The 19,332-nt window shown below is 56.9% G+C and overlaps 1 protein-coding gene across 1 annotated transcript; it reads left to right on the forward strand.

Moving 5' to 3' along the window:
• Positions 1 to 228: 228 nt before the first annotated feature.
• Positions 229 to 18,347, forward strand: ZNF335 (zinc finger protein 335; the record flags this gene model as incomplete). Its single annotated transcript, XM_084248340.1, has 27 exons — positions 229 to 529; positions 1,776 to 2,016; positions 2,814 to 2,891; positions 3,133 to 3,438; positions 3,503 to 3,664; positions 4,828 to 4,974; positions 6,513 to 6,765; positions 6,853 to 7,030; positions 8,295 to 8,407; positions 9,522 to 9,540; positions 9,660 to 9,776; positions 9,854 to 9,930; positions 10,014 to 10,174; positions 10,862 to 11,094; positions 11,947 to 12,040; positions 12,173 to 12,267; positions 14,571 to 14,830; positions 15,972 to 16,083; positions 16,164 to 16,535; positions 16,809 to 16,951; positions 17,029 to 17,183; positions 17,284 to 17,387; positions 17,475 to 17,552; positions 17,749 to 17,832; positions 17,911 to 17,976; positions 18,048 to 18,129; positions 18,220 to 18,347. Exons 1-27 carry the CDS (start codon positions 326 to 328, stop codon positions 18,345 to 18,347), a joined length of 4,062 nt encoding a protein of 1,353 aa, XP_084104466.1. The 5' UTR covers positions 229 to 325.
• Between the last annotated feature and the right edge of the window lie 985 nt (positions 18,348 to 19,332).

Genomic DNA, 19,332 nt, shown 5'->3' on the forward strand with positions numbered 1-19,332 from the left:
GCGAACCCCCGCGGGAATCGCGCCGGGGAGGAGACAGGGTCAGAGCTGCGCGCCTCCGGCCGCCCTCCGGGAGTGGGGCGAGCCCGAGATGGAGCGGCAGGGCTTCTCGGGCTGCGTTCCCGACCCCCCCAGTCTACACGCGAGACCGCCCCGCCTGGTCGAGACTCAGTCGTTGCATCTGTGAAATGGGCACAAGGATGCAGCCGGGTGCGCCGTGGTCGCCTGGACCCGGGCGGTGGCCCGCCTGCGCCAGCCTCCATCACCTCTTCTCGCAGAGTGAAGACCCCCGGGTCTGCGGCCCCCTGACAGGTCGCCCCCCGAGCCGATGGAGGAGAACGAGGTGGAGAGCAGCAGCGATGCGGCCCCTGGGCCGGGCCGGCCCGAGGAGGAGCCCTCTGAGAGCGACCTGGGTGTGGGCACCTCGGAAGCCGTGTCTGCAGACAGCAGCGACGCCGCGGCCGCCCCGGGGCCTGCGGAGGCCGACGACTCTGGCGTAGGGCAAAGCTCGGACCGTGGGAGCAGCTCTCTGGTATGGACGGTGCCGGCCGACCGGTGTGGTTGGAGGCAGGGACTGGCAGGGGCCTCAAGCAGCAGCCTCGGGGAAGCAGCCTGCAAGGGTTGCTTATATATAACTAATATTTGGCTTTGGTTTGCTGTGATCCAGGCACCACGCCAAGCCTTTAAGGTGGATTTTCTCATCTAAGTCTTAACACCTTTTAAGGCACTGACTACGCTTTTGCATCATACAGACAAGGAAACCAAGGCACAATGCATGGGCAGAGCCAGCAGTTGAATCTAAGCTATGGTCTAACCCACCATGATCTCACTCTTTGAGACACAGATGTCTCAGCTCTACTTCTGATTTACTGGGAGGCCTCTTTGTGCCTCAGTCTTCCCTTCTGTAAAATGGAGCAGGGAATATGCTGCTTCTGACGCTGCTCGGTGGTGAGCTCCCTCAGACATTCTCCCAGAAATGCTTTGTGAAACTCTTTCCTGGCTCTGCCACTTCCTAACTGTGATCTTGGACCAACTACCTAGCTTCTACCTCAGTTTCACGTGTAAAGTGGGAGTGATAAATATACCTGACTAAGTAGGGTTTTTATGAGGGTTAAACGAACTAATATATGGCCAAGCAATTGAAAACAAATGCTCAGCATATAACAAGTACTCAGTAAATATTAGCCACATGGGTGTCTAAGAGTTTCACTAATTCAGCAGAGAGAGGCTTACCATGTGCCCAGCTTGTGCTGGACCCTGGGGATACAGCAGGGGACGAGACAGAAGTGGTCCTCGTCCTAACAGAGGGTACAACCTGACCTGGTAGATAATACTCTGCAGAGTGAAAAGTGCTGTGATGGGTTGGACACAGGCAGCTACAGCACTAAGGACACAGAGGTCCTAACTAGGCCTTGGGGGCCAGGGTGAGCCTCCTAGAAGAGGTACCAGCTAAATGTCAATGAAAAGGCTCAGTTGGCCATGTTGCAGTGCTAGGAAGCATTTTTTTTGCAGTGGGCATAGCTAATTCAACAGAATTACCCAGGTGAAAATAGCTTCACCTGACTGTAGTATGGGTTGTGAGGACTGTAGGGGCCCTTACTTGACCAAAGCCAGGAACTCTGAGACATTTTTGGGGTGTCTGACTACAGGGCTTCTGCTACTGGTCCTCGGGCCCTGGGGGTATGGGTGGCTCTGCTCTCCTTGGGCTAAGGAAGCAGCAGCCTTCCCTCCCCCTTTCCTGGCTCCTGAACTCCCTCTCCCTATTTCCTGTTCCCCAGGAGGAGGTATCTGAGAGCAGCTCAAGCACAGACCCGCTACCCCATGGCTACCTGCCTGATTCATCTTCTGTGTCCCGTGGGCCAGTGGCAGGGGTGACAGGAGGTCCCCCAGCCCTGGTACACTCCAGCGCACTCCCAGACCCCAACATGCTGGTGTCGGACTGCACAGCCTCTTCCTCGGACTTGGGCTCGGCCATCGACAAGATCATTGAGTCCACCATTGGGCCCGACCTCATCCAGAGTGAGTTAAGCAGAGGGCAGCAAGAGTCACCCCACAGAAATTTCCCTGTGGATTCCAGCTGAGCCAGCTGTGCACACCCCAGCTCTGTGAACTCAGAAGTAACCTTACACTTGGGGCGTGTAACATGCGAACAGGAACCCTTGCTCATAGGGGTAAATGTCATGAGGCTTTAAGGAGACAACACAGACAAGTTCTCTGCATAGTGCTCTTCCAGTGTGAGCATTCAGTAAACAGACCCCTCGCATTGCACTGAGGTCTGTTCTAAACACTACATACAATAGCTCATTTAATCCGGTACTCATTTAAGACAGTAGGTGCTATCTTAGCCTCACAGTTGAGAAACTTGAGGCACAGGGGACATAAGATAATTGACCTTTTGTCACCAGCAAGTGTCAGGCCATGAGCTCAGACATTTTGACTCCAGAGCTGGTGCTCAAGATTTCCCATTCTGCACCTTCTATTAATAATCATGCATATAAAGGCCGTAACACCTTGAAAAGCCTGGCTATGGTCTGGAAAGCCAGCCCTGAGAGGGTGGTACAGAAGCTGGGCCTCAACCTTGGGAGGAAGGGGGGACTCTCCAAGGTCAGTGATCTAAGGTGGGGCAGCTGGGTAATCATGGCATCTGTCCCTGTGGCCCTGTGGGGCCACTGTGTTACATACACTTGATCTGCCATTGTCTGAAGTGCAGAAGGGCAGTATAATGAGTTTGAAGTCGTGCAGGTCGGGTAGAATGAGAGCAGGTGTTGACAGTTGTCATTGTCAACTGGGACTCCCTTCCCCACCTCTCTGCCCAGGTTGCATCACCGTGACCAGTGCTGAGGATGGTGGGGCCGAGACCACCCGGTACCTGCTCCTGCAGGGCCCAGATGATGGTAAGACCCCAGGCACCAGACCCGGGAAGCCCTGAGTGGGTGAGGGAAGCCGTTCTTTGCCACATACGCACTATGTGGTCTTGACAAATTGTCCATTGCTCTGGGCCTCAGTTTCCCCACTATAACTCTGCTAGGGAGTTGGTATCTAGGATCCCTGGGCCTGTCTTAGAGAAGCAGGTGTCACTTATGGCCAACCTCCCCATCCTTTTCCCTTCCCTCTGATTCCCTCACCCACCCTCAGGTGCCCCCATGGCATCGCCAATGTCCAGTTCCACCCTGGCCCACAGCCTGGCAGCCATTGAGGCCCTAGCTGATGGCCCCACATCCACATCCACATGTCTGGAACCATCCGAGGAGGCACAGGGTGGGCCCAGCTCCCCGGCACAACCACCCCCAAGTTCTGGTGCTGAGGAGCCTGACCTGCAGAGCCTAGAGGCCATGATGGAGGTGGTGGTAGTGCAGCAATTCAAGTGCAAGATGTGCCAGTACCGGAGCAGCACCAAGGCCACGCTGTTGCGCCACATGCGGGACCGGCACTTCCGGCCAGGTGCCTGGATAGCAGCCTACCTGATTGGGACTGCGCAGGTGGGGGTGGGGCCCCGGGGAGCCAGACATAGCAAACTTATCTCACCACCCAGCAGCAGCAGCTGGGAAGAAAGGACGTGTGCGCAAGTGGGGCACCTCCACCTCCACCAAGCCCCAGGAGGAGGAGGGCCCAGAGGAGGAAGATGATGATGACATCGTAGATGCTGGTGCCATCGACGACCTGGAGGGTAGGTCACCATGACTTCCTGGCCTGTCGCCCCCACCCATAAATATTGAGCTCCTCCGGGCCACGCGGGACTAGGAAAGGAACAGGCAAAGATAGCCACTGATGCCTCCAGTATAAGACCAGGGCCTCTGTGTGAGGTGGTGCAGACTGCACACTTTAAAAAAGAGCCCCACATCTAAGAGGTCTGTGTGTGCACTTGTGCAGCATGAATAGAACGCAAGGAAGGGATGTGCACCTTTTTTTGGAGCCGTATTCTTTTAAATATTCAAAGGAAAAGATGGAAATAATCATGTTTGACTTCCCCAGTGTGGCCAGCATTGTTAGTTCTTTTTTTTTTTTTTTTTTTTTTTTTTTATAGAGGCATGCTTTTATTTATTTGTTTGCTGGTTTGTTTGTTTGTTTTGTTTATACATGCACTGGGTACAGTCAGAAGCGCGGGAGGGTGAGAGAATTCACCAGAGCCAGAGCGGGGAGCAGAGCAGGCAGAAGGACCGAAGTACACTGCTGAGGGGAGCAGCGGGCGGCAGGAGAGGTCTGCACGCCATGTGGGACCCTCCTCTGGTGGCCGGGGAGCAGCCGGGGATCGAACCGGCGCCGCAGAGGCCGCGCGCAGTTTCGCAACCCAGCGCTCAACCGCTGCGCCACCGGGGAGGCCCCAGCATTGTTAGTTCTATATGCAGTTGTCATGAAGCACCATTAGGGAGCAGCCTCACTTTCTTCTTTCATGCTCTGCTTTGGAAACCCGCGTGCCTCTCCACTTCATTGTGTCTCAGCTGGGACTGGGCACATTCGGGCGCTCACTGACCACACGCAGCCGGTCGCTGCGGCCTAGGATAGTGCAGTCACTGCCTGAGGTGCGGACTTGAATGTTTGTCACTGTTCTCTGATGATAGCTATCAAGTTTCCCGAGATAGGGCCACCTTTTTCTGATTCACATAAAGGTGCCGATGAGCTAGTGGAAGATGGCAGAAAGGTACAGGGAAAACACTGAGAAAGGGACTTGGAGAGGCACACCCGCAGCCGGCCGGGGGACTGCAGGAGGCTTTCGGAGGGAGGCATCGCCGGTGGGCTTGGAGGAGGAGTAGGCGAGGGTGGGGAAGTGGGCGAGAGGTCAGGGCTGAAAGGACGGTTCCAGTGCTGATGCCCAGCATGCTACCCCCACAGAGGACAGCGACTACAATCCAGCAGAGGATGAGCCCCGGGGCCGGCAGCTCAGGCCCCAGCGCCCCGCCCCCAGTACACCGAGACCCCGGAGGAGACCTGGACGGCCCCGGAAGCTGCCCCGCCTGGAGACCTCGGACCTCCCAGACGGTGAGACTTGGTCATGGAGAGGCTCATTGGGGTGGGACCAAGCGATGTCCTCCCCTGCTTCTTGGGAGCCCTGGGGACTGAGTGTGTCATTCAGAGTCGCACTCTTAAACCTGGGGACCTGCAGGCCTCCTGGTAGAGGGGAAATCCCCCCAGACCACTCCCAAGAAACCCTGGCTTAAGAAATGACACATCCGCTTTATGAAAAGGCTTTTCTGTGGTCAGTTGTCACAGCACGAAAGAAGTTTGAGTGTTTATAATTGAACTAGCAGGATGAGTCTTAAGTATTACTACTGAAATGAGAACAAGACTGAGGCCTGAGAAAGTGTCCAAAGAGCACTAGCCGGGACCATTCCAGGCAGGACAGGAGAGCACAGTGGTGAGCGTGAAGCCAGACCCTCCACCTGCCAGTGTGTGCCCCAGGGCATTTACCTTCCCTCTCCTGTTGCTTTTTACAAAGGGAGGAGTTAACAGCCCTATCTTTGGGGTTGCTTTAAAACTTAAATAGGGGGACTCCCCTGTGGTGCAGCAGGTTGAGCACAGTGCTGTGAAGCTGTCTGCAGCCTCTGTAGCGTGGGTTCGAGTCCGGGCCGGCCAGGGAGATTCCCACATGACACGGCAGACCTCTCCTGTTGTGCCTGCTGCTCCCCTCAACAGTGTATTTCGGTCCTCTGCCTCCTCTGTCTCTGGTGAATCCTCTCATCCTCCCACGCCTCTGGCCTGTACCCCAGCTCTTGTATGCATAAATAAATAAATCTTTAAAAAAAAAAAATCTTAAATATGCCTGAAACATGATAGCTATTTCTGCACATGCAATTTATCTTTTAGTCTCCCTTTTGCAATCTCTTTTTACTGAGATCATGTGTGGAAAAGCATGCCTCTCCTAAGCGCACAGCTCAGTGGATTGGCATAAGGTAAACACACCTGACTAAGCTGGGACACTGCTCAAGAAACAGGATGTCACCAGCGTTTTTATTTTTAAGACATGTTGAAATCCTGTTGGTGTTTTCAGTCAGTAACACTCTCACAGCCTTCAGCTTTCAGAGGGTTTGCAAGTGTGGACAATCCCCTTCGATCCTATCCGCCCCAACCACCTAACCTCCCCCGGGAGCACTAAAAGGCTCAAGTGCTGCTGCTGCTGCTGCTGCTTCCCAGACCTTAGAATGTTCCCCTGTGGTCTCTAAAGCAGAGGTGGTTCTCTTTCACTTGACAAATAGGGGAAATAAGATACAGAGAGGGGAGTGGCTTTGCCTGAGGACACAGAGCTAGTGGGTTGAGGGCTGAGGCTAGCCTGCAGGTCTCCTGCCTGCTGCTGCTCCAGTCTGTCAAGTTTAAGTTCTCTGGTGCTAACAGCAGGCCAGCTGAGGAGGGGCCTGGCTACGTGGCCCTCTAACCATGGCTTGTCTGCATCTGTCCCACGACCGGAATCGCCCATTGGTCGTCTGTGACTCAGGGAGATATTTTAACTGGCCTCTGGCTTGTTTGTCCACGTCTGTGCTGGTGTGTGGTGGCTGATTTGGGACCTGGCTTGTTGGTGGCAGGTGTGGAAGGTGAGCCTCTAGTGAGTTCCCAGAGTGGACAGAGCCCTCTGGAGCCACAGGACCCCGAGGCCCCCAGCTCTTCGGGCCCAGGACACATGGTAGCCATGGGCAAGTCTGATCGTGCCGCCGTGGAACCCGCTGTGAGCCAGTCAGATGCAGAGAACACCGTGCCCTCCTGCCAGGAGGAGCCCGACCCTCCACCTCGCCGCCGTGGCCGACCCTCCAGGCGCTTCCTAGGCAAGAAATACCGCAAGTAGGTAGAGCAGGGGTGATGGGGGTGGGGGGACACAGCTGGGTGGCCCCAGCCCAGCTAGACCTCTCCCCCATACCCTCCTGGCAGGTACTATTACAAGTCACCCAAACCGCTTCTGAGGCCCTTCCTGTGCCGCATCTGTGGCTCCCGCTTCCTGTCCCATGAGGACCTGCGCTTCCATGTCAACTCCCATGAGTCTGGAGATCCCCAGCTCTTCAAGTGCCTGCAGTGCAGCTATCGCTCCCGCCGCTGGTCTTCCCTTAAGGTGCAGTGGCTGGGAAGGGAAAGGCAAGGACTGGGGGAGGAAGGGAAGCTGGATGGCAGAAGTCTGGCTAGCCGGAGGCACCCAGAGGGAGTAGAGTTAACACATCCCTCGGCATCCTCCCCTGCTGCTTTTCAGGCCACCTGTCTGGCCACTGGTGTGCTGAAGCACGTTGAGTCGGTAGAGCAGGCGGGGATGGGCCGCCATGGGGCTTCTGCAGGCTGCACACTGTGGATTGACATCACGTCTTCAGGGGTGCTGCTCACATTGTGGACACACCTTTGCTTGTTCACCACCACACGCTGGCAGCGGGCACTAGAACTGGTTTGATCTAATTGCGTGTGTTAGAAAGTTTTCCAGCAGGGCCTCCATGGTGGCGCAAGGGGTTAAGACACAGCACTGTGAAGCTGTCCGCAGCCACTGCAGCATGAGTTCAATCCCGGGCTAGGGAGGTGACCCACATGGCGCAGCAGACCTCTCCTATCTCGCCCACTGCTCTCCTCAGCAGTGTATTTCAGTAGATCTGCCTGCTCTGCTCCCCACTCTGTCTCTGGTGGATCCTCTCACCCTCCTCCCATCTCTGGCCTGTACCCCAGTTCATGTATTCATAAAGTCTTTAAAGAAAAAGAAAAAGTTTTCCAGCAGATGGCAGTACTGTATCTCAGAACACACATGGCTCCTTTTCCCCATTCACCCGGCTGTGTCCTCTGGGCCCGCAACAGTCCCAAGCCTGTCTTGTGTCCAGAACTGGGCCATGTGGGCACACTCTGCCCTTATCTTCACACAGCCCATGAGGCCCCATTGTACTGACCCAGGGAGAGGCTTGTCTTGGCCAAAGTGAGGTGGAGAGTTTGCATCCTGGGCCTGGGGATCCCTCCAGCACAGATCCCTCCTGTGCTTTCTGCACACAGTGCTTGCTCTCTCCCACATAGAGAGCCATGACCTGGAGCTGCTGGGGGCAGCTTGTCGGGCTTAGACTCTGCAGCCACACTGCCTGGTTTGACTCCAAGTGCTGCTGTTCACTAAGTCAGGGCAGGCCCTCGGCAGCTTGCTTCACTCAGAGCCTCAGTTTCCTCCTCCGTACATGGTAGGCTGGCCCATGGCCTGGAGCAGATTAGGTACTCTTGTTCTGGAGCATCCCCAGCCTTAGTAGGTCACATCCCTTGCAGCACTCCTTCATCTACCAGCCTGCTCCTGCAGCAGCTCTGAGGCTCTGAGTGTGGGGGAGGCCGAGCCCCAGCCCACTGTCCTTTTGCTTCCCTCCCAGGAGCACATGTTCAACCACGTGGGCAGTAAGCCCTACAAGTGCGACGAGTGCAGTTACACCAGCGTCTACCGGAAGGACGTCATCCGGCATGCGGCCGTGCACAGCCGAGACAGGTCAGTGGGTGTGGGTGGGACAGGGGCAGCGTGGGGGACGGGGCCCAGAATAACCGGCTCCCATTTGCTGAGCGCATGCTCCGGGCCAGCCCCACTGCAGCATGTTGCAGCTGTCAGAAAGGCCGGGCACCCAGGCCACCTTACCTAGTGCGGGGCAGCAGCAGGCCCCGGGTCCCTATTTGTCTCCTGCTAGTTCCCCGATAAAGTGGGGATCGTTGTTGAGGGGATAAAACTTTAAAGAGGCTCAGTAAATGATGTAAAGAACTTCTCTCTTGCGCTGAGAGAGCAGACTCAGGATAAGAGGGTGAAAAACGGGGCCTTCCTGGTGGCGCAGGGGGTTAAGCACAGCACGACGAGGCTATCCGCAGCCTCTGCAGCATGAGTTCGATACCCGGCCAGGGAGCTCCCCACATGGCGCAGCAGACCTCTCCTGACTCGCCCGCTGCTCCCCTCAGCAGTGTATTTCCATCGATCTGCCTGTTCTGTTCCCCACTCTGTCTCTGGTGAATCCTCTCAGCCCCCTCATCTCTGGCCTGTACCCCAGCTCTTGTATGCATAAATAAATCTTTTTTTTTTCTTTTTTTTTTTTTCTTTTTTTAGAATTTATTTATTTATTTATTTATTATTTGATACAAGCACTGGGTACAGTCAGAAGCGCGGGAGGGTGAGAGAATTCACCAGAGCCAGAGCGGGGAGCAGAGCAGGCAGAAGGACCGAAGTACACTGCTGAGGGGAGCAGCGGGCGGCAGGAGGGGTCTGCGCGCCATGTGGGACCCTCCTCCGGTGGCCGGGGAGCAGCCGGGGATCGAACCGGCACTGCAGAGACTGCGGGCAGCTTCGCAATCCAGAGCTCAACCGCTGCGCCACTGGGGAGGCCCAATAAATCTTATATTTAAAAAAAATACAGAGCCACCCATTCCCAGATGTGGTTGAGATCAGAACTTACCCACCGGGGCCTCTTAGCATCTCCCTAGCAAACTTCAGCTGGAGAAATACTGTCCTAAGAGAAAGGGGTTTGTACAAAGGAAAGGGACTCGGAGCTACAGCCGGGGATCTGGTGGATGTGAGCGGGTCTGGGATGGTCTAACTCCTATGTCTTCCCCCCCCCCCCCAGGAAGAAAAGGCCAGATCCGGTGAGTCTGGGACCCTGGCCTGGGAGGAAAGGGCAGCTTGGCGGGAGGGGACAGGCGGGCGGTGTGGTCCTCCCTCCTTTCTGTCTCTCTCCATCTGACCTCTCCTGGTTCCTCCCCAGACCCCAAAGCTGAGCTCCTTCCCCTGCCCCGTGTGTGGCCGTGTCTACCCCATGCAGAAGAGGCTCACGCAGCACATGAAGACACATAGCACGGAGAAGCCACACATGTGTGACAAGGTGGGTGGCGCTGAGGGCTGGGCTGGGCTGGGGCCTCCCTGAGTGATCCCCTCCTCTAACTCACCTGCCCCTCACAGTGTGGAAAGTCCTTCAAGAAACGCTACACCTTCAAGATGCACCTGCTCACGCACATCCAAGCTGTGGCCAATCGCAGGTACATCCCAAAAGAGGCCCTGAGCAGCCCCCCCAACACACACACCCCACCTCCCCACTGAGCTTCACCCTGAATGCCTTCAGATTCAAGTGTGAGTTCTGCGAGTTTGTTTGTGAGGACAAGAAGGCACTGCTGAACCACCAGCTGTCCCATGTCAGCGACAAGCCCTTCAAGTGCAGCTTTTGCCCCTACCGCACCTTCCGAGAGGACTTCCTGCTGTCCCACGTGGCCGTCAAGCACACAGGTCAGGCCATCCCCTCACTCCACCCCCACCTTCAACACCTTTGCCCCAGTTGGAGGCCCAGCTCGCGTCCACTTCCTTGCTAACCTCTGCTCAGATGCAGTTTAGCCAGCTGCTGGTTGGGTGACCCTGGGCCAGTCACTTGCCCTCTCTGAACCTGCCTTTGCTGTGCAGTATCTATCATATGGTGGTTCTAAAAGTGAGTCCTGTGTGTTCCCTAAGCCCTGTCCATGCCAGGTGCAGGGGCCAGAGAGGAGACTTAAATACCCCGCCCCTCAGCAGATGAAGCAGCAGCCACCTGTGCTGACTCACAGAAGGTGTACCACAGAGCTCCTTCCTTCCCTGCGGTGCCTAGCCCTCTGGCAGGCATGCTAGGGGAGATGAGAGAAAGGAAGCCAGGGCCTTCCCTGGCCAGATTTCTGGCCTGAGGGTTTAGGGGGCAGGGTGGGGCTGGGTTCACAAAACGAGTTTGTGACCTTGACAGTAGGCACTGTAGGAGGGCAGTAGGTGGTGAGAGCCGCCCTGCACCCTGTCCTCTCCACCCTGGCCCGCTGGAGTGGGTGGCAGCTTGTGTTTGCCTGAGCTTGAGCAGAATCACTGGGGAATCACTGGAGAGGTCCTTGGGTCATGGAAGGCTTCCCCGAGGTGGTGGGGGGCAGGGTACAAGTGTGCCCTATTGTGTGCCTGTAGGGGCCAAGCCCTTTGCCTGTGAGTACTGCCACTTCAGCACTCGGCACAAGAAGAATCTACGCCTGCACGTGCGGTGCCGACACGCCAGCAGCTTTGAGGAATGGGGACGGCGCCACCCTGAGGAGCCCCCCTCCCGCCGTCGCCCCTTCTTCTCTTTGCAGCAGATTGAGGAGCTGAAGCAACAACATAGTGCAGCTCCTGGACTACCTCCCAGCTCTCCAGGACTCCCCGAGGTAAGCTCAGCCAGGCAGGCAGCAAGGGGACTTGGACCAGGATGTCAGTGACGTCACCTCTTCCAGCCCCAGCATCTTCATCTGCACACTGAGCACAACACAGTGATTCCCGCCTCTCCAGATTTTGGAGCTGAGGTCACTGCCAGGCCAGCCCTAAGCCCAGAGCGGGGGTGGTTTTCCATTGCTAATTACAGAACAGAGTTCTCACTAGCACAGTTGTCATGATAGTTTATTGTTCTGTCATCTACAAGAATTCCAGAGCAGCCGGGGCTGCAAGGTTGGCCATCAGGGACCACGCTTTTCTGTTTTTCCCCAACCATCCCGAGCATCTGACTTTCATCTTTGTGATCGCTTCACGGTACAGCTGCAAGGCTCCACCTTTCCTAGCCACCTCCCAAGCAAGAAGCAGAAGGGGGACCTGGGGGGAGAGACACACAGGACACCTGCCATCTGTCCATCTGTCTTCCTCATGAACTTTAGCAGAAGCTCCTGCTTACCCCCATGGCTATGCTTCACTTTGCTGAAGGGAGGCCGAGATGCCCAGTTCCGTAGCTGAGCACTTAGCATTCCCCTGCCCGCACACAGTGGCACTCCACCAAGTCCTGGTAGATCACAGGCTCTGGGATCAGCCTTGTTCTGCTGCTTACTAGCTGTGGGCTCACAAGCCAGGTGCTTCACCTCTGACCTTATGCGGCTCATCTGTATGCCATTGAGCTGGTAAATACCTTGAAAAGCGGTCAAGGAGATGAAGCCAGCCAACCGATGTAAAGTGCTGACACATAGAAAGTATTTGGCAAGTCGACTTGAATCCAGACGCCCCCTCTTGGGCTTGACCATATCCCCACCCCACAGATTCGTCCAGAAGCGGCACCTTTCCAGACACCCGAGACCACACCACTGCTCTGTTCCGACACCCTGGGGGGGGCCACCATCATCTACCAGCAAGGTAAGGAGGGATGGGACCTCAGGTGCTCAGCAGGGCAGGGCTGGTGCTGGGGCGGGGGCTGGAGGATAAGGCGGGGGGCATTGGGTGCCAGTTTTCCAGCCATTTCTAAGGCTCAGGTCCCAACCCACCCAGGAGCTGAGGAGTCAACTGCAATGGCCACGCAGACGGCCTTGGATCTGTTGCTGAACATGAGTGCACAGCGGGAGCTGGGGGGTACTGCCCTGCAGGTGAGCCGCCTGGGGTGCTCCTCCCCTGCCCAGCTCTGCGCTGCCAGGGTAGAGGAGAGCCATGAAAATCACATGCCCCTGTCCTCGGGAGCCCCCTGCTAGTAGGCGAGCAGACGCGTTGAAATCCAGTGGGCACAGGCAGAGGGCAGAGGAGGGGGACCCACTGTGTCCCCTCTCAGCCTGGCCAGGAACTTCAGGACCCAGTTCCTATGGGTCCTGGAGAACCTGTGGGTTTGAACGAGCTTCTCCAGCTCAGCCAGCTCCTGTTCCAGTGGCTGAGAACGTACGTTGAAGCTGCACGTCTCCCCAGAGTTGCCTTCTCCGTCTCCCTCCACCTAGCGCCACGGTCACCTTAGCTCTCCCGCCCTCCCCTGCACAGCCCCGCTCTTCTCCAAGGCAGGGAGTTTACGCCGCCTCCTGGCTCCCTGCCTCTGAGAGGATGTAGAGTGGAATTTGAGTTGGTGAATTCCAAAAATTGGAAGCAATACTATGCTGGGGAGTGGCACAGAACCGCCACGGGGAGGGAGCCTGGCGGGGTCTGGATCGTCCTAGCATTTCACTTGTGGCTTTTGGGGGTACAGGGAAGTTTTTCCTTTAGATGGTTAAATGTATTCTTCTTTTACAGTTTTTGCCTTTAGCGTCATCCCTAGAAAGGCCTTCACCCAAGATTCTGTAAACGTACATTTGTATTTTCTTCTTAGGGTTGTGCTCGTACACTTAAATCTTTACTTCACCTGCAAGTTATACTTGGTGTACACAGAGAGGTAGGGGGCTAACTTCTCCCCTCCAGTTGTCCGGAGCACCATATTGGCTACTCTCCCCCAGGGGTTCAAAGTGCCCCCCTGGCACAGGCCAGATTCCCACGCAGAGAGGAGCGTGTGTGTAAACCTGGCCTCTCCTGTGGACCCTCCGCCCTTCTCTGGCCAGTATCATGCATTTGGGGGTTGGGCTTTTTCTTTCCCATGAGCTTGAGCGTGAAAAACACAGTGAAGGTAAAAGTCCCCAGCATCCCTCGCCTCTTCCCAGTCACCCGGTACCTGAGTTCATAAGCATTTCTCCAGAGCTCTATCCAGGTGCAAACCACTAACACGTAGACCTTTTTGTTCCTTAAAAAGTAGAACCCTCTGCATGCTTACCACCACCCTACCTCTTCTTCCCTCAGCCGTCTGGACGTGGCTTGGCCAGCACACAGTCTCCTGTCTCGGCCACTCCGTCACGTGGGGGTTGTAACCTGTATTTAGTCAGTCCTCTGTGGCCAGGCTGTTAACCACGTTTCATTAGCTCCAGGCAGTGCCTCGGAGCACGCGTGTTTTCCAGTGCTCATAAACACTGCATTGGCTTGTTTAGAAGGCAAAAGCCTCTTCAGGTAGAATGGGGGGCCAGACCCCTCATCAGTAGATGTGCCAGTTTTACCACCACCACCAGAGTGTTTCCCTCTGTACCTTCGCGAATGTGATAGAAGTCTTTTTTATGGTCTTAACTTAGGATCTTGACATCATAAATGAGCTTAAACTTCCTCCTGTAGGTTCCTAGGCCTTTCGATTTCTTTTCTTGCCTGTTTGCATGCTGTCCCTGTGTTCCTATTACACGGTTTGCCTGCCAGAGCTCCTCATCTAAGGGGAACATCCACCTTTTATCTTTTGAATTGTGAAATCCCCACCCCCAATTTCTTTGCTTTCTGATTTCATTTTGTGGTTTGGTTTTGCTGTAGAGTTCAGCATCTTGTTCTGTCATGATTAGAAAAATCTTCCCACCCCAGGGTTACAAAAATACTTTATATTTTCTTTAAATGTATTTAGAATTGCATTTACTACCTTTCGATCTTTAATCCACTTGGAGGGGGAGTAAGGGGTGAGGTAGAGCTCTAACTTAACTTTTTTCATCAAATGGTTTGCCACTGTCCCTCTACCCCCCCCCCCCCAGGATTTCCCAACCTTGGGACTTTGGACCAGAGAGTTTGTGGTGGGGGGAAGGGTGCACGCACCCTATGCACCATGGGGTGTTTAGCAGCACCCCTGGCCTCTGCCCTCTAGATGCCAGAGCACCTCCCCTACTACCACTAATGATTCCCACGAGGGGAGTATGGCCCTGCCCTGCCAAGTCTGTTTCCGGTTGCTAACTAGATTTGAAAAACCAGAGTGTTCAAGAAAGAATAGTTTGAGGGTGCATTTGAGTGGTGGTAGCCCTGCCCTGGGTCTGGTGCCCGAGCATGCATGAGCTTTAAGATGCCAAGACCAAGAAGGGCCCCAAACACCAGCTTTTGTGCCAGACTCTGCTCACCATGCCCACTGGTGCCATTGCAGGTGGCTGTGGTGAAGTCTGAGGACGTGGGAGCAGAGTTAGCAACTGCTGGTGGGCAGCCCTCCCCAGCAGGTACCACTCCACAAGTGGTGACCCTCCACGTGGCAGAGCCAGGGGGCAGTGTGGCAGCCGAGAGCCAGCTGGGTCCCCCTGACCTCCAGCAGATCACCCTGGCACCTGCTTCATTTGGTGGGACTGGCTACAGCGTCATCACAGCACCCCCAATGGAGGAGGGGACTTCAGCTCCTGGAACACCTTACAGGTAAGACCTACCCTGGGCAAGGCCCCATGCAGCCATTTATAGGCGAGCTGGGGGGAGTCAGAAAAGGGCCCTGCTCAGCCATCTAGTTCCCAGGAGGCCAGTGTCCTAATGTCTAAAGTGATTGGAGGCGCGCAGACCTCTCCTGCCGCCCGCTGCTCCCCTCAGCAGTGTACTTCGGTCCTTCTGCCTGCTCTGCTCCCCGCTCTGGCTCTGGTGAATTCTCTCACCCTCCCGCGCTTCTGACTGTACCCAGTGCTTGTATAAACCAAACAAACAAACAAATAAATAAATAAGACATGCCTCTAGAAAATTAAATAAATAAATAGATAGATAGATAAATAAATAAAATAAATAAATAAATAAAAAAGTGATTGGACCGCAGCGAGCCGTCGCCTGCTCAGGAGCTATTTTTCTGCTCCCTGGATGTCCTGGCACTGGACACTCAAGCTCACCTAAGACATTTCCATGAGGCCCCTCGGCGCACACATGAGGAAACAGGCCGGGAGGTTATGTGACTTGTCTAAGCTCAGACTGCAGGAGGTGAGGCTTCGCACCCTGGCCCTGTGCCATCACCGCGCACGTGCTCTTTGCTCCGGGTGAGCCCCCAGGTGCAGCTCGGCGCAGGCTCCCGCTCCTCACTGGCACGGAGGCCTGGAAGCTACCCTGGCTTCCCATACACTGAGCACGAGGCAGCAATGTTGTGTTCACCCAGGCCCTGGCAGCCGAGGCAGCCCTGCATCCGACGTTAGGTTCAGCGGGGCCAGGACCCAGCGCCCAGGGCAGCCAGGCTCAGCGTCTGCACTCGGCCCCGGGGCTGCTGGCCCTTGTCAGCCCTGCCCCACAGGCCCTCCCTCCCAACCCCTCAGGTCAGATTTGGGTTGGACCCCAGGGCTCTTTTTAGCTTCCACATCCCAAACCGTGCCCATCCAGGAGGACAGGGATTACTGTGCTTGAGCAGGACGAAGCCTGGATACATGGTGACCGCGGGTGGAAGACGCCGGGTAAGGCGGCGCTGAGGCCGAGGCAGGAAGCCCACCCGGGTGGCAGTCACCACCGTTGATGTGCTTCTCGGAAAGGGGCTCCCGCAACCCTCCATCCTCTTCTAGAACCTGCCTCACCCTCCCCTACTCTGTGTCCATAGTGAGGAGCCCCCAGGGGAGGCAGCCCAGGCTGTGGTCGTGAGCGACACCCTGAAAGAACCTGGCACGCACTACATCATGGCGGCCGACGGGACGCAGCTGCACCACATCGAGGTGAGGTTGGAATGGCCAAGCCCTGCCCCGTTTCCCTTCCCTCTCCCCTCAGCGCCTCATGCTCCCGCTCCTCTCCACAGCTGACTGCAGACGGCTCCATCTCCTTCCCCAGTCCCGATGCCCTGGCCTCTGGAACCAAGTGGCCCCTGCTGCAGTGTGGGGGGCTGCCCAGAGATGGTACTGAGCCCCTGTCTCCAGCCAGGACTCACCGGGCCGGGGACCCCCAGGGCTCTGCCTCTCCTCCTGCAGCCAACAAGGCGGTGGGCCTGGTAGTGCCCCCCTCGCCGCCCTCTGCGGCCACTACAACGTCCAAGAAATTTTCCTGCAAGATCTGTGCTGAAGCCTTCCCGGGACGAGCTGAGATGGAGAGCCATAAACGGGCCCACGCCGGGCCTAGTGCCTTCAAGTGCCCCGACTGCTCATTCAGTGCCCGCCAGTGGCCTGAGGTCCGGGTAGGTGCTGCCCCCTTTGCCAGTGCTAGCACTAATTTGGCCACGTTTGTGTGACCCAGCTGGACTGATAAGCCCCTCAAGCCAGACTACTGAGCCCAGTGACGGGAGTTCCCCGTGGCTCTCCCCTCAGTACCGCAACACAGGCCTCGGTCTGGTCTGCACCCTTAGGTCCACTTCCTCCCAGGTCCACTTCACCTGAGCACAGGTTTCCTGAGCCTGTGTTGGGTGTGGTCTGACCTGACGCAGCGTGGCCTCTGCCCTGCCCTTCTGCAGGCCCACATGGCACAGCACTTGAGCCTGCGGCCCCACCAGTGCAGCCAGTGCAGCTTTGCTTCCAAGAACAAAAAGGACCTGCGGCGGCACATGCTGACCCACACCAACGAGAAGCCTTTTGCATGCCACCTCTGTGGGCAGCGGTGAGGCCGGGCCCGGGAGGTGGGGCTCCGGGCATGCACGGGAGGACTGCCTCTGAGCCTGCTTTCCTCCCCTGCAGCTTCAACCGGAACGGGCACCTCAAGTTCCATATCCAGCGACTGCATAGTCCTGATGGGAGAAAGACGGGCACCCCGACTCCCCGGGCTCCTGTGCAGACCCCCACCCAGACCATCATCCTGAACAGTGACGATGACACTCTGGCCACACTGCACAGTGAGCAGCCCCTGGGACCCTGGGTGGACCAGAAACCTGTCCCCGAGCATTTAGGGTGGAGTGGGGGCCCCCTGAGTGAGCACTGTCCCTCTCTGCCTAGCTGCGCTCCAGTCCAGTCATGGCGTCCTGGGCCCAGAGCGGCTGCAGCAGGCACTAGGCCAGGAGCACATCATTGTGGCCCAGGAGCAGACAGTGACCAATCAGGTGAGATCCTGAGATGGCGCCCTGGGGTAGCTCAGACAGAGGTGGGGTGCATGAGAGCTGCGCCTACAGCTGGCTTGGCCCCGACAGGAGGAAGCCACCTACATTCAAGAGATCACCACAGCAGACGGCCAGACCGTGCAGCACTTGGTGACCTCTGACAACCAGGTGAGCTGCCGCCCCCTCCAAAACCCCACTTGGGGAGGAATAACCCTTTCCAAACCACTTCCCTCCCCCAGCTCCCCTCATCCCGGTCTGTCTGTCACTGCCATGGTTGATGGCCTCTGTCCCTGGTCCCTACTCCATCTTCCTAGCTGAGCTCCTGGTGAGAGGGCCCCGCCCCTGCCTCCTCTCCACCCTTCAGGTACAGTACATCATCTCCCAGGACGGAGTGCAGCACCTGCTCCCCCAGGAATACGTCGTGGTCCCAGAGGGCCATCATATCCAGGTAGGCCAGGCCTGGGGCAAAGGGCAGAGGGACATAGATCCTCCTTCCACAATCACGGGGTTGGCTTCCTCTCTGCAGGTACAAGAGGGCCAGATCACACATATCCAGTATGAACAGGGGGCTCCATTCCTTCAGGAGTCCCAGGTAGGGCCCTTGGGGAGCTGGGCAGGGATGGGCCCACTGCAAGGCCCCATCTCACTGGCTTATTCCCCCAGATCCAGTATGTGCCTGTGTCACCAGGCCAGCAGCTTGTCACCCAGGCCCAGCTTGAGGCTGCAGCACACTCGGCTGTCACAGGTATGGGATGGCCCCTGAGGACTGCAGGAGCCAGGGGCCCAGGCCTACTCCTGGACCTCAGGCTCACCATCCTTTCCCTTCCCCTGGCAGCGGTGGCCGATGCGGCCATGGCCCAGGCCCAGGGCCTGTTTGGCACAGAGGAGGCAGTGCCTGAACACATCCAACAGCTGCAACACCAGGGCATCGAGTATGACGTCATCACCCTGACCGATGACTGAGCCCCAAGGGCCCACCACAGACCATGGATTATCGGGGCCAGTCCTGCTGGAGGGCGGGGGGAGCCCACTGGGAGCTGCCTCCCTGTTCCACCTAGGGTCTCCAGGTACCGGACAGCCAGCATCCTGGTGTCCAGGGGAGCCAGGCCTGTGCCACCGGGGTGAAGGGAGTCATGGGCCCCAGCCAGGACATGCTGGGTGCCCCAGCCTGCAGGCAGGCTTTGGGAGAGAAATTTATTTTTGTTTGGATGGACCCTCAGTCTCAATAAAGGGACCAGAGTCCAGCCCTGGCTGGCTTACTTTGTCCACTTGCTGCTAAAGCCTGAACCAGGCAAGGGCTCGGAAGCAGGAAGGAGCCCAGAGGGTGGGTGAGTGAAGGCTGCCTGGTCCCAGTGTGACTGGCCCCACCACCGCTAAGGACCGTGGCCTAATAGCAGGGCATACCCTTGGGCAGAGGCCTGATGCTGGGAACGCTGGCTGAGATGGTGAGAACCTCACTGAGCACCTTTAGACCCCACTTCATCTCCTGGGCACCAGAGGAGCACCTGCTCCCTGCAGAGGGCTTCAGAGAGTGGGAGCAGTCAGGTGTGTGAGGCTGCACCCCAAAGTCCGTGGTGGGTACTGAACTGCTCTTCCTCTTGGTGATCAACTCTGCTGGTACACATGCCTGGCTGCCCATCACTGTAGGGGCTCCAGGGCCCGCAGGCCTCCAGCGCCTACTAGAGAGCTAGAGGCCACTCCTCGTGCTCACCCTGCAGGCCCAGCTGTGGGGTCTTGGGGCTTGCCAGGTAGATGATGCCGGGAGGTCCCTAGGGACCCAGCTGTGGGGACAACCAGTGAGCAGTAGACACTGAAGTCCTGCTGGTGTGAAGGCCCCGGGGTCATGAGAAGGTGAGCCTGGGTGGAGTGGGGAGTGGTCCCAGTACTCCAGGTTCCTCAGCTTTCTCTGCCCTCAAGACCTTCACACATTCTTGGGGCCGTTTCTGTA

Source organism: Talpa europaea (assembly GCF_964194135.1).
Source record: "Talpa europaea genome assembly, chromosome: 11".
In the NCBI taxonomy this organism is placed as follows: Eukaryota; Metazoa; Chordata; class Mammalia; order Eulipotyphla; family Talpidae; genus Talpa; species Talpa europaea.